At 42.4% G+C, this 16,222-nt stretch overlaps 1 protein-coding gene across 1 annotated transcript in view; it reads right to left on the bottom strand.

The window, feature by feature from the left end:
- Positions 1–349: 349 nt before the first annotated feature.
- Positions 350–16,222, bottom strand: part of ak5 (adenylate kinase 5) — a 41,817-nt gene continuing 25,944 nt past the window's right edge. The window contains exons 8-14 of the mRNA XM_026998381.2: positions 12,437–12,513; positions 9,226–9,265; positions 8,881–8,925; positions 5,626–5,789; positions 3,692–3,808; positions 3,043–3,237; positions 350–1,103 (exon numbers count right to left, since the gene is read on the bottom strand). Of these exons, the coding sequence (XP_026854182.2) occupies positions 1,038–1,103; positions 3,043–3,237; positions 3,692–3,808; positions 5,626–5,789; positions 8,881–8,925; positions 9,226–9,265; positions 12,437–12,513 (704 nt within the window). The 3' untranslated portion in view covers positions 350–1,037. The remainder of the gene's footprint in view (positions 1,104–3,042; positions 3,238–3,691; positions 3,809–5,625; positions 5,790–8,880; positions 8,926–9,225; positions 9,266–12,436; positions 12,514–16,222) is intronic.

Raw genomic sequence — 16,222 nt, 5'->3', positions numbered from 1 at the left:
TGCCTCTTCAGTGAGCAAGAAAACGTTGTTCTTATTTATGTATGGATACAAGGCAGCCACCAGATGGCACTAGCGTGTAAAGTTTAAGAACTCGTCACGTTATCCCCATTGAATGACTACGAGCCAGATTTTAATAAATTATGGACATTTACATTTTGTTTTAAATGAGCAAAAATGGTATTTAAAAAAAAAAACTAAACACTTTAGCAAACACCATATCCACGTTATTTATCGAGCATGATATTACATGCAGTCTGTTTACAGAACCTTCACACCCCCTCCTCCTGTGCGTCAGTCCAAACGTGTGATCACATATGCCAGTCTTCAAATGACACTGCTGAATAACACGTTTTAGCGTATGAAATGATTTTAATTAAATAAAATGTTTCAGAAGGAATAACGTTACAATAATCAATACTTCAATGTGAAATTCGCCAATTCCTTATCCAGACACCAGTAAATACCAAAGTAAGGACATGGCCCTATACATTTTTTTCCCCCTTTTTACAATTAAACACACACAAACGATTGGCTTACAGATCATACTGCTATTCTAGCTCGCATGCTTGGGACACTAGGAAGCATGGGTACACACGAGAGGAGGCGCGCTCTGTTTCCTCCGCCGCTTCCGTTCTCCGCTTACGGAAGTCACGCCGTTCTGGAACCCTCCCCGGCCGCTCGCGCCCTGGTTAAAGTCGCGTCGTCCCACACGAGCGGGAAAAGGTGCTCCTCGTGCTTTCTCGGACTAGCAATGACCCCTCTGTCCATGCCAGGTGCCGCTGAAGCACTTCATACAGAGTTTAGCGGTGAATTCAATAATGACAAGCCAAGCTTAGGAATGCTTTGCAGCCGGGCCGCTATGTACAGCAGTGAAAAGCGGTGGGACCGTGGGACACGAGTCACGGAGCTGCAGCCGAGCTCTTCGCTCCGCTCGTGGATGATGGCTATGCGCGGAATGTGTGATGCAAGTTTCTGTGCTGTGGCGCCGCAGACGACGGTTTGGTCCAGCAGGGAGCAGCTGTAATGTTCCAGGGTCTTTAACAAGAGTCAAGGACCAGGCAGATCTGCTCAAACACCTCGTCGGGTGGCTGTTCAGCATCGATCTACAAATACAAACAAACACACACACACACACACACACACACACACGTTTGAATTCTTATACTGAAAAGTAGGACATCAAGCCCCAGGAGAGGTTCATCCCTCAAATGTAATGAATCAAACATGGAGAACATGGGAGGCTTTCTGCAAGTATGAGGAAGAATTTCCAGTTATTCTGGCTAAAGGAAATTCTTGACCATGGGAGAGAACTTGTGCAGCTACATTGTTTACTATATGTTTGGGTATATTGTCTAGTTTGATATGCACGCCCCCCCTCCCAGAGTCCATTACTGCCAAATGGGTCACATTCAGTTCGGGTGCAATGGGTTTTGCGAAACTGATACTGATCACAAAATATGCAAATGACCTCTCTAACAAATGAGTGTGCATTCCATTCTTTTATAAGTCACCTCATTCACCTGATTGAGGGCAAATAAGTTTGGTCAAAGTAAGGCTGGCCAGTTGCATACAGGATTTGTCTATGTTATTAGAATACTGTAAGGCATATCACAGGCAAAATATGTACAATATATTCACAATGTCTTGTACATATTGTCAATTCTTTCAAGTAGAACTTCATCATCATGGACATGCAACAACAAATAGAATTATCACTCAGTTGGGCTACCATACCTTTGGTAGTCAACTGTAATAGCAGATAAATTTACTGGTACTAATAGGTACTATGCACAGTTCTGCTCTTTCAGTGATCTTGGACCAGTTTCCCAAAATCATCAGTATTAAAATCATCTTAAATGAGACTTGCTCCACCTGTATTGTTTTACAATACAGTCCAGATGTAAAAGTGCACCAGCCTTTTGCCTTTCCCAGCAATCTCTGGGCCGTTCCTCCCACTGCCCACATGCCCCACCCTTAGAGGGGATGCTTTGCTCCCCCAAACCCCCCCTTGTTATGTCACATTGCTGATGGAAACGGTTAAAAGCACGAGTCGCAAAAGACGGCAAAAAAAAGGCTAATGTGATTTATACAGGCCACGAGATGCGATGGCAGTTGGTACATAAGGTACAGGCAGTCAACGTTTGCCCAAGTTCTATAGTGGTACCAAAAATATGTGGACTACAATTTACATTTGACTGTAAAATGTATGGCAATGTTTGGGATAGCAATTGAGTAGGTATATCTAATAAAGTCAGCTACATATACTATCCTTCCTCATCAATTGTGCACAACAAAAAGCATCTAATGTGTACAATGTACATGCCTACAGTATGTGATCTATGGATACTAGGCGTTGTACCACAGCACAATAGTACACACCTTCTGGACAAGTGGATACCAGGGGGACAAGAATCTCATGTCCAAACTACTGTTTATTCTACACTAAATATGAATCTGAAGAAAGGAAAGGCATTATTTTGACATGAGGTGTTCAGTTTGTATTGTTTGAAATTTAATCGATTGAATTCACCATGTCCACAAAGAAGAAACCAACACTGTCTTGGCAATGTGTAACAATTCTCCACACTAGACACCAAACAGGTGACATCCCTAGTAAAGGAAAAAGTGTATACTACTGTCACCTCTTCGTAAGATGCTTCTTGGGGACTGAATCAATAAAAGCTTATACAGACATCCCCTTATAGAAGCTTTTACTAATGCTCCTCTTATTGTAAACTTGGATGAATAGTATAGTCAGAAAACATTTCATTATTTGACAACTACAACATAACTGTCCTGAGGTGCATCATCTAGTGGTAATGCCTTAGTCTGGAGAAAAACTCAAAAGGTTTCTGTTTCACTCAGTAGATAGAAGTTGGACAGAGCTATAGCTCTGGTCATGACAGATATGACTGACCAGTCCATTCTGGCAGATAAAGGGGCAGTTGCGTTATATGACGTTACACACCATCTGTAACAGAGGTTACAGGACAAAGACAGGAAGCCAGGCGAACAGGCGGAAGCAGCTGGCACAGCACCCACCCTGTGCAGGAGTGCTCGATGCTCGTAGAAGCGGGTGACGAGCGTGACTGTGTCGCAGAAGCCCTCCACCCTATGGCGGGTGTCTCGGCCCCTGGCCTCTCCCGACCTCAGGCTGGAGCAGGTCCTTTGCTGCAGGCGGCTGTTCATGGTGTCCACTGAACAGTCGAGCAGCAGGACCACACAGGGCTGCCCCATCTACCACACACACACACACACACACACACACAAAGAGGGAAAAGCAAGCAGTCAAACCTCGACCACTACATTTGTACCGCACATGTCATAAATGAGGATGTAAGATTAAACAAATAATTTCCAAGCACATGATGGACACTGCTTAAAAAGTGTATACTTTTATTTAGACATTATACTGTATATGCAATACATAAGTCTATGCTTATTTATATAAAGGCAAAATTGGAAATATTGGCCAACCATGGTGACACCACATGTCAAGTTCTAAAAGGAATCAGTCCATGGCTATGACAAGGTTAGGCTTGTAGCAGTACTGTGTCTCTGTCTCGGTTTCTGTCTGTCTGTCTGTCTGTCTGTCTCTCTCTCTCTCTCTCTCTCTGTCTCTCTCTCTCTCTCTCTCTCACACACACACACACACACACACACACACACACACACACACACACACACAAACCTTGGCCTCAAACTCTTCTGCCTGCCTTAGATCCCGCGGGAACCCACTGACCAGGAAGCCTTTCCCCTGCCGCACAGTGGACTCCATACACTCGCGCAGAAGATCCAACAGTGTGTCCTACACACACACACACACACACACACAAACACACACAAACTCAGCAAAGTCAAATGTCTGGCATGCTAGAAAGTAGTTCACGGCAAGTGTTAATGATGCCCGTGTTGCTAGGCAACTCCACCTTAACACAAGTAATTTGATTAGCTTTCTTAGTCACATGCCAAGCCCCCAGTACAAGCCTCACAGAGCGAATGAAACCTCCAATGAGAGCCTTCAGCTCTACGATCTGAGAGACAGCACAGGAAACCGGACTTCCAGAAATGGGCACATTATGGAAAACCATGCCACCCAAGAACGTACATGTTCAAGTGATCCATCAGGCTGCAAAAATGGCACAAGTAGAGATCACAATGTTCAACCGGGTGCTGAGAGCAGACACCAAGTAGTTTTCATATAAAACCGTTATTACCCATAATTGCACTAACAGGTGAAGTGTGTTTTTAACAACTTGATGGAGTTTACACCATATTTGTGTGTGTGTGTGTGTGTGTGTGTGTATGCCTGCACACAGACATGTGCAGTTTGCTCACTATTTGAAAAATGAAAACCTGTTCTCGCTGATAACAGAATTTGCTTTCTAATTGGTCTGTAGGCCTGTTTTAACAGTCCACATTCCAGTTTACTGCACCATGTCCTGTTGACCAAAGGAAAACAGTTTCTTTACAAGCAAATGTTAGGCGAGGCTTGTCATTAAGAGAGTAAAGGCTAGCTAGCTGCTTCTCAGTACCGTATGTTTCAGAGCCGTTAAAGGTCAGGAAATCAAGTCAGTTAAGAGGCCACATTCAGCAACTTGCTTCTATTACATTTACATATAAGGCAATTAGCAGATGCATCCAGAGTGATTTACAAAATGCTTTGCCATCTACTCTGAGAATACAGCTTAGCTCGTACAAATAGGTTAGAGTCCAAATACCTTTGAACTAATATAGTGCGTGATATAGGATTTGTTGCTGATACCTAGAAAGAAATACTTACAAAATTAACACATCATAAGTGCTAAAATTAGAGTTGAGACCTGGGAAGAAGAAATGTAGCACAATTCAGGACATTTCAAGACATTAAGACATTTCAATAATATTGCACAGTCTTCAGACTGCATCTGAATGCAGTGAGGGACTTGCTGTTCGTTGTTCCACCATCTAGGAGCCAGGACAGAGAAGAGTCTTGATTCTTGTCTTCCATGAGACTCGAAAGATGGTGTTTCAAAGCACAGAGGCACAGATTGGGTATTAGTAAATGGAATGTTAGTATATTAGTATCGAGAATAGCGGGCCAGCAACAACAGGATGTCATCCGAAGCCTCCAATGATGTGCTGACATCAGATCTACCCAGCAAACATAGTGTCACAACTCGAGACAAAACAGAGATGGCAGATATGCAAGCAGTATGGAAATCTTAACACAAAAAGGCCATGCATGTTCACAGTTTGATTTTTGTCTCTCCTTCCACCTACTTACACAAAGGGGTTTTGAAAGCAGCTGATTTATCTACTACAGCTAACCTGGGATCAAACTCAAGTCTGTTGACCTGAAATAGAGTGCTCTGTCATAGGCTAGCGGAGTCTGTCTTGGGCCTGTAAAATAAAAACTGTCCTGCTTAAAGCCAGTGGAGGGACTGTGATCAGATATTCATTGCTCTTGCCTTTGGCTTTAAGTGCATGTAACCATAGAATTTCACACCCTATTAAAAATACATTAAACTAATAGTCAGTTCTAAAATAAAATGTTATACTGCCAGGGTTACATGAACAGTAATTCCGGTGAGGACTGGATAATTGTTTGGTCTTTAGGTGATGGTGCTTAATTGGTGTGCTGACCTCAGGAAGATGTTGGCCCCTCTCCAGAAGGTCTCGGAGGAAGCGTCCCCTTTCACTGTGAGACTGCAACTCGCTACACAGTATGTCTCCAGGGCACAGGCGTCTTAAGCCGTACCGCTCCTCGATCCGCTCACACTGCAGAGCCTTCCCTGAGCCGGGACCACCTGACAAACACACGCATGCAAGCACACGCACACACATGCATGCGCACACATACACACACGGAAACACACATATGCATGCACGCATGCACACACACACACACACACACACACACACACACACACACACACACACACACACGCACACAGACACACAGACACACCTTTGTCACCATCAAAGGAGCCGATTCCATCAAGGATGCTACGAAGAAGGAAAGCGGAGTTGGGCAGAGACAGGAGGTGGAGATTGCATTGGATGCTGGCGGATGCTAAGGAGCGCAGCTGGCTTTATAGCGGCGCTGGGGTACCTTGTTAGCACTGAGCCATTGCCCAGACCGCTTTGCTAGCTGCACAAGCTCTTCTGGCAACATCAACTTTCCTCACTCAGGCATGTTCAGGTCTTGCCTACTCATATAGACATTTATAGCCTGTGCAAACACCAGCAATAGTCTATTTACTTAATTACCAGCAAACATCAAAGGAAGCCGTCTTTTCAAAAGTGCTTTAAGTGCCTTGAAATATAGATTCCCTATAAATCTGAGGGAAGGGGTTTGGAGAAAGGGTTGCACGTAGAAATGAAACGTTCCAAATAATTTCAACCATATACGCAAAGTATGAATAATTCTGCTAAATGAACTACTACATAATATTAGTCAGCATCGAGACAAATGACTTGTTATTGCATTCCTAAACAGGCTATTAACGTCCACACAACTGACATTCTCCATCATTACGATATTAGTATTCTTCTTCAGTTAACCCAAATATCAGTTTGACATGGACTGGACGACACTGTATCAAAACCCTGTGGTGGAGCTCTCCATAACAAACACTGCAACAGCATGGAGTGTAGAGGTGTAAAGGTCACTGACCCCAAAATGGCATCAGTTCAATGCTGTACCCAGTCACTGGCTGGGGGCAATACTGAGAACAGAGCGTGCCCTCCCTCCTGAGGAAATGGGTAGCAAGCTGAGGGTTGCTGGCGTGCCCGGGATTGGTAGGTCTGGATGATCATAGGGTGTTGTGGGTGATCACGTGGGTAAAGCAGTCTTGGGGTGGAAAGCTGCCAAGCTGTGTCAAGCATCTCACAGTGAGTGTGTGTATACGCAACACCTAATTGGGACCAAGTATGTGGGGTAGAGAATTACTTAGATGTGGTTCATTTCAGCCTGCTGTTTGTTCAGCTGTGAACTCTGCTGATGCTATCTCCCAATACAGGCCTGTGACGAAAATGGTGACATTTCATTTCAGCTAAATTTATTAACACATGAAGAGCATCTTAATGATGAACTCCAAAAAAAGAATTCTGATAAAGTGAAAACATTGTCAATGTAAGCGATATATCTAATATTCATAAGATTATTTTACCCTTTTCTGTCAATTTTACTCATTTTAAATGACCTTATCAAGTGAAATTATCTTACAATTTTACCAATCTGCCAAAGCACTATATTGTCACTTAATAGGACCAAATAATTATTTTATGATAATCTCATAATGAGAACTGTTAGATGGATCACCTACATTAAAGATGTTTTCACTTCCTCATGTTTTGCAGTGTGAGAATCGATTGCGTCATTATTTTCTCTTTATAAAAGAGAAAAAAAGAAGCTTACAATTTTATTGAAATATATTTCAATCTCATACTGCCAATATAAGTAAGCATATATTGTTGTTAAATGCTTTTAACTGCTTTCGGGGGGGGGGGGGGGTGTTTAACCTACACCTTTCCATTTGCAGTCTGAACCTCATAATAAAAGCCCCATTTTCCTCATAATAAAAGCACTATTTTTATCCGATTCTATACAAACAGGGCCCCCTCCCAATACATCTGACCATTGTCTTATTCCCACAGGAGCTCCGTGGCTAGTACTAAGTGCTAAATCACCATGTACCATTCCAGCTCTGACAGGTACCACAGTGCTGCCCAGAAAATGATAAATGTCCTCAGCAGGCCTCTGGTGCACATAACACAGAGCATCTTATTTTCCTGTACCACACTTCTATTCAGCTCCTATTTAGCTAACCATGAGCCTCCCACTCAGTAGGGTCTTCCCTTCCTCCCTTGTTAACCTTTACCGCTGAGACCCAGTTAGCGGACGGAGATGCTGTCAGGAGCTAAAGGGCCATCTAAGGGATTTTCACCTCATTGCTTCATCTCCTCTTTGTTTCCTGAGTCAAGTGTGTGTGTGTGTGTGTGTGTGTGTGTGTGTGTGTATGGGGGGGGGGGTATTATTAATGCTTGATTCTTATTGTCTGGACATAGTTTTGGTAAGCACGAATGAGAAAGAAACCAACCTTTCACAGGAGCACAAAGAAACTAAAATCAAATTAATTGACCAATAAAGTTGTAGTTTCTTGGATATAACCAAGAAAGTGGCAGTTTTGTGGGTAGGTATAGTTATAGATTTGTATGTGTGATGTTCAAATGATTACTCACACAAATGTTATATATGTTTTGTTGTGGTTTGTTGTAGTTGTGGGGGTAAGTATATAGTTTAGCATGTGTAATGTTCAAATGACAACACATTTTTTTTATTGTAGATTTGTGTGTTTGGGGTATCCATCTCCAGTCCTAAAGGGATGGACAGCATGGCTATTGTCCAGCAATTGTCCTGCTACTAAAGACAATCACCAGACTGTTTTGGACCAGTGTTAGCTACTGCACCTGAAACTAAAGAGAAACTCACCTAACAGCGGACAGCTGCATTGTAATACAAACTAAAGCTCTGATGTCCACCATGTAAACATGACTAGAGGCTACATTACCTAACAGAACCTAAACTGTAAGGAAAAAACCCCCATTAAAATACATAATATACAGAAAATAAAAGCCCATGTAAATGTTACAATCTTGCTCAGAGTTGAATCAAGTCTTTTTTTAGCCAAATATCTTGAGATGTCTTTTTGATTTTTTTTCTTTTCTTTTTTGTATGATATGAAATACATCTTTTGATATCTGTCAATATGTGTGAGTAAAAAAAACCCCAAAACATTCTGGCAATGTATATCACAATGGAGAAAGACAGTGTTAAGAATTAGACGACGTCTGTGGTTGAAAGGGGGAAAGGTATGGGAACTTCATCGAACATACCAATCACGAAGATCACCCTTGGCCTCCTCTTCTCAATAGGAAAACCTGGCAGGGGGTGGGGGGTGGGGGGAGTATAAGTCAGCATGCGAAAACAAGACTGCACATGTCAACTGAAGCTTAGACACGAGGCTGATTTTCACAGATCAAAAGTTTGGGGGGTCAGCTGGAGAACTGCTTCTCTGAGTTCTTTGCCCTGTGTGGACTGCTTACACAGGAAGATTTAGAATTCCAGTCTCAGGTAATCCAAACATTTGCCACAAAGTGCTAGTCTGTTTCACTGACCTGACCCGACCTGAGTTCTTTTACAGGGCTATGAAACACACACACAAAATATGTTGTACTCACTTTCCACAGTCTGCTCTGTGCACCCCTCCTCTTCCTCAGCCTGCAGGTGTGACAAGATATATAAGGGTTTGTTGCATACACAATGTATATTAAAGAAGGCTTAAGCGGCATCTTGCTGTATGTATGGATGAAGGGATGAGGAGGCTAGTTAAGGTTCATGTAATGAAGTGACTGTGACTGTGGGCGGGGCCAGGGCTGCTGGTGGCAGACAAACTGTGGTCGTGTAGCAGAGTTGAGAGGAGAAACAGGGCCACTGTGTGTCTGTATGGGGGTGGGATGATTAGCTGACAAGGCTGCATAAGATGTGGACTGGCCTGATGGTCTAATGACTCAGGACTGGAGAGAAGAACAAGGGGAATACACGTTTGTACGCACCCCAAGGCCCAGGGTCTGGCCCCACGTTCCAATATAAACTTGATATTAACACTGCTAAAACAGGCAGGAAATAATTTTTGCCCTGTTCATTGAAAATTCAGGATGCAACTTGCAAATTCAGTCGCAGTGAGTCACCTGTTTGTACTGAAAGGACAGCAGGGCTGTAATTGCACTAATCACTTCAATACACACCAATGTCTCCTGAGTTAAGAGTGCAGTCCGAGTTCCCACCCACTCTAATATGCTTAGCAAATGAGATGGGTGAGATTCAGTGATTCTTTCTTACCAGATGTATATAAAACATAGGAAATGAGAATGTCTTAATCTATACTCTGAGAAACTGAAAATATGATTGATACAAACAAAGTTGGAATCCTTTTTATCACTGTTGTGATTGAAATGCAACTCTGGGCAATTACTCAAACTAAAATGACAATACAAACATTCTTCACACCGAACAACACAGCCAACACACATACAGACTAAGGAAAGGGTAAACTGTGTCTTTATCGGCATAAGGCTCCCCCACCAAAAAAACATGAACAAAGATAAATTCAAATCAGTGTCCTTTTGGGTTGTGAGGAATCCTGAAGAGTTGAAGTGGAGATGGAAAACGAAGAGTTAATCCACTCAGCCCATGACCTTTACACGCCTGGCTTGCTTCTCAGACTCTTCCTCCAACACATATTTTGTACCAGCAGATCACCAAAAGTCCTTTGAATGAAAAGGGAAGCCAAGTTCTTAAAATAAAGGATTGCACAACTTTAGCAACTTTGGAATCTACAACTGATCATTGTCTGTAGGCACCACCATGCTGTTTGATATCTACTTCACTGCCATTTTACCAGACATTTATTTAGATGCACTAGCTCCATCAAGAGGTCTGGATGTATTAAAGCTGTATTGCCTCATTATACTAAAACACGTGAACACTGGAACAGAGGTCAATTTGTTACGAGAGCACTCATTGGCTGGCACAGCTGAACAGCAAGAATGAGAATAGAAGGGCTCATATTGAAACAATCTTCAGGCAATATTAACCTTTGCCATGCTCCATCCCCCTCTCTTCACACCCTACTGCTCATTAACCACGAGGAGAGAAAAGCAGAAGGGAGACCAGGACCTCCCGCTACTCCTCCTGCAGAGCAGGTTTAGGCAGGAGAAGGCTCATCAGCACTGCCTGATCATCCACCACGCACCCCTGTACACTGCAATTAAAAACACTTTTTACCTTAACATGTTACACACCGTGATCATGAACACTTCCTCTGCTCTGGGATATAGCCAAAGAAACAACAACAAAAAATGTATATATGTATAAATAAAAGCACTGTAATATACTATATATTATTGGCACTAGTTTAAGGACAAGGCTGCCTTTGTGTCCTCTGTAGCAGGCAAACAATGCTGTTGCCCTGAGCGCCTACGACTGCTGCTTGAAGAGATGCCCCGTGCTGAGCTGAGGGGTTGCAACGGGATCTGTGCTACACAATATACGTCTCTATCCCAGCATGCCCGCATGCCCACCGATGGCCGTTGATGATCTGCGCGGGTACCAAAGGGGGCGGGAGCAGGCGATCAGCGGTGACCGGCCCTCTGCGAGGGGGCGGCGGCCTGCTTCCATCAGCACCGTGACATAACAAGGGGTGGCTTAGGGGAGCAAAGGGGCAGGGCATGTGGGCAGTGGGAGGAGCCGTCCTCCGTGCTGCGTCCCAGCGATCGCTGAGAGAGGCACAGAGATGATGTGCATGATGGGTCTTATGTAATGCAAACACAGAAAACAAGGAGCTCGCACAACACATGAGGAAAATATTAGAGGAAGGGGGTGGAGAGACACGCAGACCTACAAACACACAGACAGACTTACAAACACAGTCAGACTGAGAACAGGAGGTGCAAATAAAAAGACCAATTTTTTTTTCAGTGATCTTACATAACCATTATTATACGTAGTGCTGTGCATCACTGAATATAATCTGGTGGTAATCTAGATCTGTGAATCACAGATTGTTGATCTATGACATATGCATTACTTGTGTAAGGTTTCAACTGCCAAATATCTATCTTAGCCTTAACTTAAAAATAGGTCAGAACAAAATCTATGATGACCAGTCATTTAGAAGTTGAGTCCGAATCACAGTACATGGACCCATGCTACTCTTACTTTATTGTCAGCATTCCAAAACTGTGACGCCCCATGGGGAAAGCACAACGAAGGAAGTTATCTAAAGTAGAAGATGAGATGGACTGAACACGAAGCTCAGCCTTCACCACACATGGCACACAAATACTGAAATTATGCAACATCCACTGCTTTTAAGTGATCTGTGACATTAAAATCACCACTATGGAGGCCAAAATAGACCAAATTGTTTCATTACACAATTTATGATGAGGAATAACAGGACTGCAACAGCATACAGCCAGTCATGATCAAACTGAAGATTATGGCTGACGTTAGTCAAATTGACACATTGGAGAAATGTGCATTTGTTAACTTGGGGCCATTGCTTATGGGATTATTAAAGTGAGACACTGCCACCCATGCTGGCTCATCCCGGTTTCCAAATGACACTTCAGTGAGCCTCATTCACTGCTAATACGGAGATACATTTTAATATATTTACAGTAAATTAAAGAGAAGGCATGGCCAAAAGTGATCTGTCATGCCCTAATACGTTCTGACTGCTAATGTGACAATGTAATAATGCGTGCAAGACATGCCGTCAAACCGTTCTTATGTGGCTGGATTAAGCATGAGTATTACCAAGGGATGTGGGGCTAACCAGAAACCTAACAATAGTCCAAAAACATGGAAGGGCGTGTGTTCGCGTACCTGCTCGTCGAATCTGGAGGGCACATCGGCAAGGCTGGCGCTGTCCACAAGCAGACTCAGATCCAACTCACTGGGGCCTGCCGAGAAAGAAGCAAAGCAAATGACAGAGTGTCTGCATTAGAACAGCAAACACACTTAAGACCAGTCTAAATACCAGGGGGCTTGGGTCCTGCTTGGATTTCTCATTATAATTTCTTATTATAGTTTCATTGTGGGCCCAGTGGTAGTCTTTCAGGGCCAAGGGAGGAAAAACAAAACAAGGGCCCCAGCCAAAAAACCAGGGCAAGATGTGGGGCAAAGGGGCCAGCCAGGACCTTTGGTTCTGTTTACAGATGTGAGGCCATAACGTAATCAGCTTGGGGCATTCAGGGCAGGATTGTTCATAAAGGACAAGGAATAATATAAATTTGACCTAAAAATAGCCCCTATCATATCTAAGAAGATCTAAAACGACTGTATGTAAGGGCACTTTCATGATTTCAACAAAATAGCAGAGGCAGAGTTTAGCAGTGGGATATGGCAAAGGCATCATCTCTTAGGCATGGCCGATACAGCAGCTGTGTTATAGGCAACGAGTGATGTACTGAGGAGTTCTTTACCAAACGCTCATGAATGTGCATTTTTGAACCCCTGCCATGTATTCCAATCAGGTCCTATGTAGTTGAGCTTCGCTAGGAAATTGGCCGACACCAATCTAGAAGGGTTCCAAGTGATGATTTCATCTGGAATTCAAGGCTACTGAGTACAGCATGGACCACTATTCCAACCTAAAGATAGACAACGCAAACAGTCTGTCTTTGTTGTGAAACCTCTTGTCCAAGAACAAGAATGCTCCCAAATTACACCCTGGTAATTCATTCCCTTGCACAGTACATTGGGGAAGAATTGGTTTTGATTGTACCAGGAAATTGCAAGAGGAAATCCAGGGGCACACTAAAGTGCCTTTGATCACTGTTTTATGATCCTTGATCATGTGAGCAGATTAACATCATAAGGGTTTCCTGTATGTCAATGAATGATTCACTCAATATCCTATGGGATGAGAAACAAATCTTGTTTCAAAAGACGTCATGGTCCACTTAAAGTGTGACTTTAGTTACCCATTTTGAAGACTGACATGGTTCAATTAATTTTGATTTATTCGGTTAGGTGATCTGATCTGGCTAGTACCATGCAATCCTGAATACAAACTGTTTCATTTCAAAAACAATGTGCTGGCACACAGAGCCAATTACATGTGGACCATGTATAAGGCTTGCCCTATGGAAATCTGCATTTTCCCCTATTTTAAACATATCTAAGATGTCTAAGATCTTGCACACTTCCAAACAAATGGGAAGCAGTGTTATTGAACTCAGACTTGGTGTGAACAGTCTCTCCATGATTTTTTTGGACTCTATAATATTCTTCCCTATTTACAATGGTTCTTTTCATCAGTCACTTAATTTCTTTTGCCTGTAAAAGCCAACCGATAATTTTGGCATGATAGTTTATTTTTTAATTAATAATTTTTTAATGCTGCTCCCCTGAAGGACTCGAGACTAAAATGGCAATGTTGTAAGCATAAATAATTTTGAATGTTTAATAAGTCTGAGAAGAAAACTGAAGAAATATTTCTGGCCAACCGAAGAAATAGTTCTGGCTAGGCCTGAGATGCAATGTAAAATGTATGCAGTTGTGCTTTCTCTGGGGAGCCATTAAGCAGGTGGTGCTCATGAAAGCTCTGTATTACTAAATACACACATCAACGTTATAAACACCATTAGAAATGATGGCAAACCAAAGATCGAGCTTTATTAAGCTCTGCAGCAGTACTAACTTGCTATAATCAACATTAACTTGGCTCTCAACATGATTGCTACACCACGGCAATCTGCGCCCCTGACTCAAACTGTCTGAAAATTCACCCACTGTCCCACAAAATAAAATCTATGGCGTCCATATCCAGGAGAAGACCATCGTCTAAGGTGGTAGACCATCAAATGATTCTCGAGCCCTTCCCCACACAACTTGCCGTCTTGGTCTGATCCCATCTCCTCTTCCAGGCCTCTGCCAAGTGATTTTATTGACTCTCAAATGAAGAATGACACTCAATGTCTTGTCACCAATGGCTGGGCAAATAAAAACATAAGAAACAATGCGAGACAGTTTCCCCCCACTGAGAACCCAACTGTGAGTCAAAGAAATGGATTTATCAGTGACCGCGAGGCAACCCTGATGACAAAAATGGGAATGAAAGCTAGCTGAAAGAATATAGCCCTGACTGAACAAACGCTTCGATCGGTCTAAGTGAGTTAGAGACTCTAGAGATCTTCTGGGCTGTCTGCAAAGAGAGCCTTCTCATTCTCTTACACAATCATTCACCATTAGATTATCATGTGGCAATATATCATTGCTACATTATGATACTAATATTGTTCACATTAAAAAAAAAAAAGTAATAATATAAAACATTTACTGAATGCCACTGTCTGCAAACCACACATGACGAATGGGGTGAAAGTGGCACCAAAAGTAATGACTATAAGGCCCTTAAGCTCAGTTTAAAAATGCATCAGAATCAGAACATTTTCATATTTCATATTTCATATGTTTCATAATTGTAAAAAAAAGAGAGGCCTCATCACTTGGTGTGCAGCAGATGAAAGAAGAACAGACTCATTATGCTGGCATTAATGGACCGCAGAAGAAGGGGGTGTTTAATTAACTAGCACCATCCTTGACTGACACCACAGGCCCCACTTCATAAAGCCAAAGGCTGTCGCTGGACGGCCTCATATCTGTTCCTCGTGTCTTGAAATATTGATGAGAAGATGCTCCAGACTCCTGCCTGTGCAACTGAACTGGCAGGCACATCGCACCGGTGTCATTAGTGCCGGATAAATATGCACTGTTAAAACAACGTGGCAAATTCGTCCAAGATCCCAACATTCATTTCCATCTGTACATTGCACATGCTAACAGTATACTGTTTCTGTCTATAGTTTATTGTAGGACTCCAAATACTATACACAGAATTATATGCATTTTGTGCTTTTACTTGGCAATAGTGATAGACAGTTCTTCATTAAAGATGCTTATAGGGCTTTCCGGGTATGATTTCTCCATTTAGCAGACATCGGATCAATAGGCAGAACAGGGCCAATCTTTTTTTCCTCTTCAATTTCTTAGGCAAAGGTTTCAGTATTTCAGTATTTGTGAGTTCTTTACTGGCGAAAACAAAGGCAATCCCTCCAATTCTGAGGGATCCAGTCATATGTGTCTGAACCGAACAAACACATGCTCACACATACCTCACACAAATCTGATATAACCCCCCAAATTCATAGCCACATTAATTGCAATTACATGCACATATACACAATACAATACACACTCACACAACACATCTTTATATATGCATACACATAAAATATTTTCTTTCACATAAAACACACATATAAATCATTCTTTCTTTTGCTCACATACACACACACACACACACACACACACACACACACACACACACACACACACCAGCTGATTAATCAAGTACAAATTCCTAGGTGTTCCAAGCATATACTGCCATCTTCCTAAAGCCCTCTAGCCCAGATCAGTTCAGTTGGGTTTTCTTTGAGTTGCTGTTTCAATATTTCTGCTCAGATGGGAAAGTCAAACATATAGTCAAATAGACAAATGCTTGGTTTTTGCATTTGTTACTTTTCTTCTGTGGGAATCACAATTCATACCATTTGATATAATTCATAAATGCACAATGTATTATTAGAGTTCCATATTTCATATTTA

The sequence above is a fragment of the Electrophorus electricus genome, chromosome 18 (assembly GCF_013358815.1).
Source record: "Electrophorus electricus isolate fEleEle1 chromosome 18, fEleEle1.pri, whole genome shotgun sequence".
Lineage (NCBI taxonomy): Eukaryota > Metazoa > Chordata > Actinopteri > Gymnotiformes > Gymnotidae > Electrophorus > Electrophorus electricus.
This window is presented reverse-complemented; position numbering and strand designations above follow the sequence as displayed.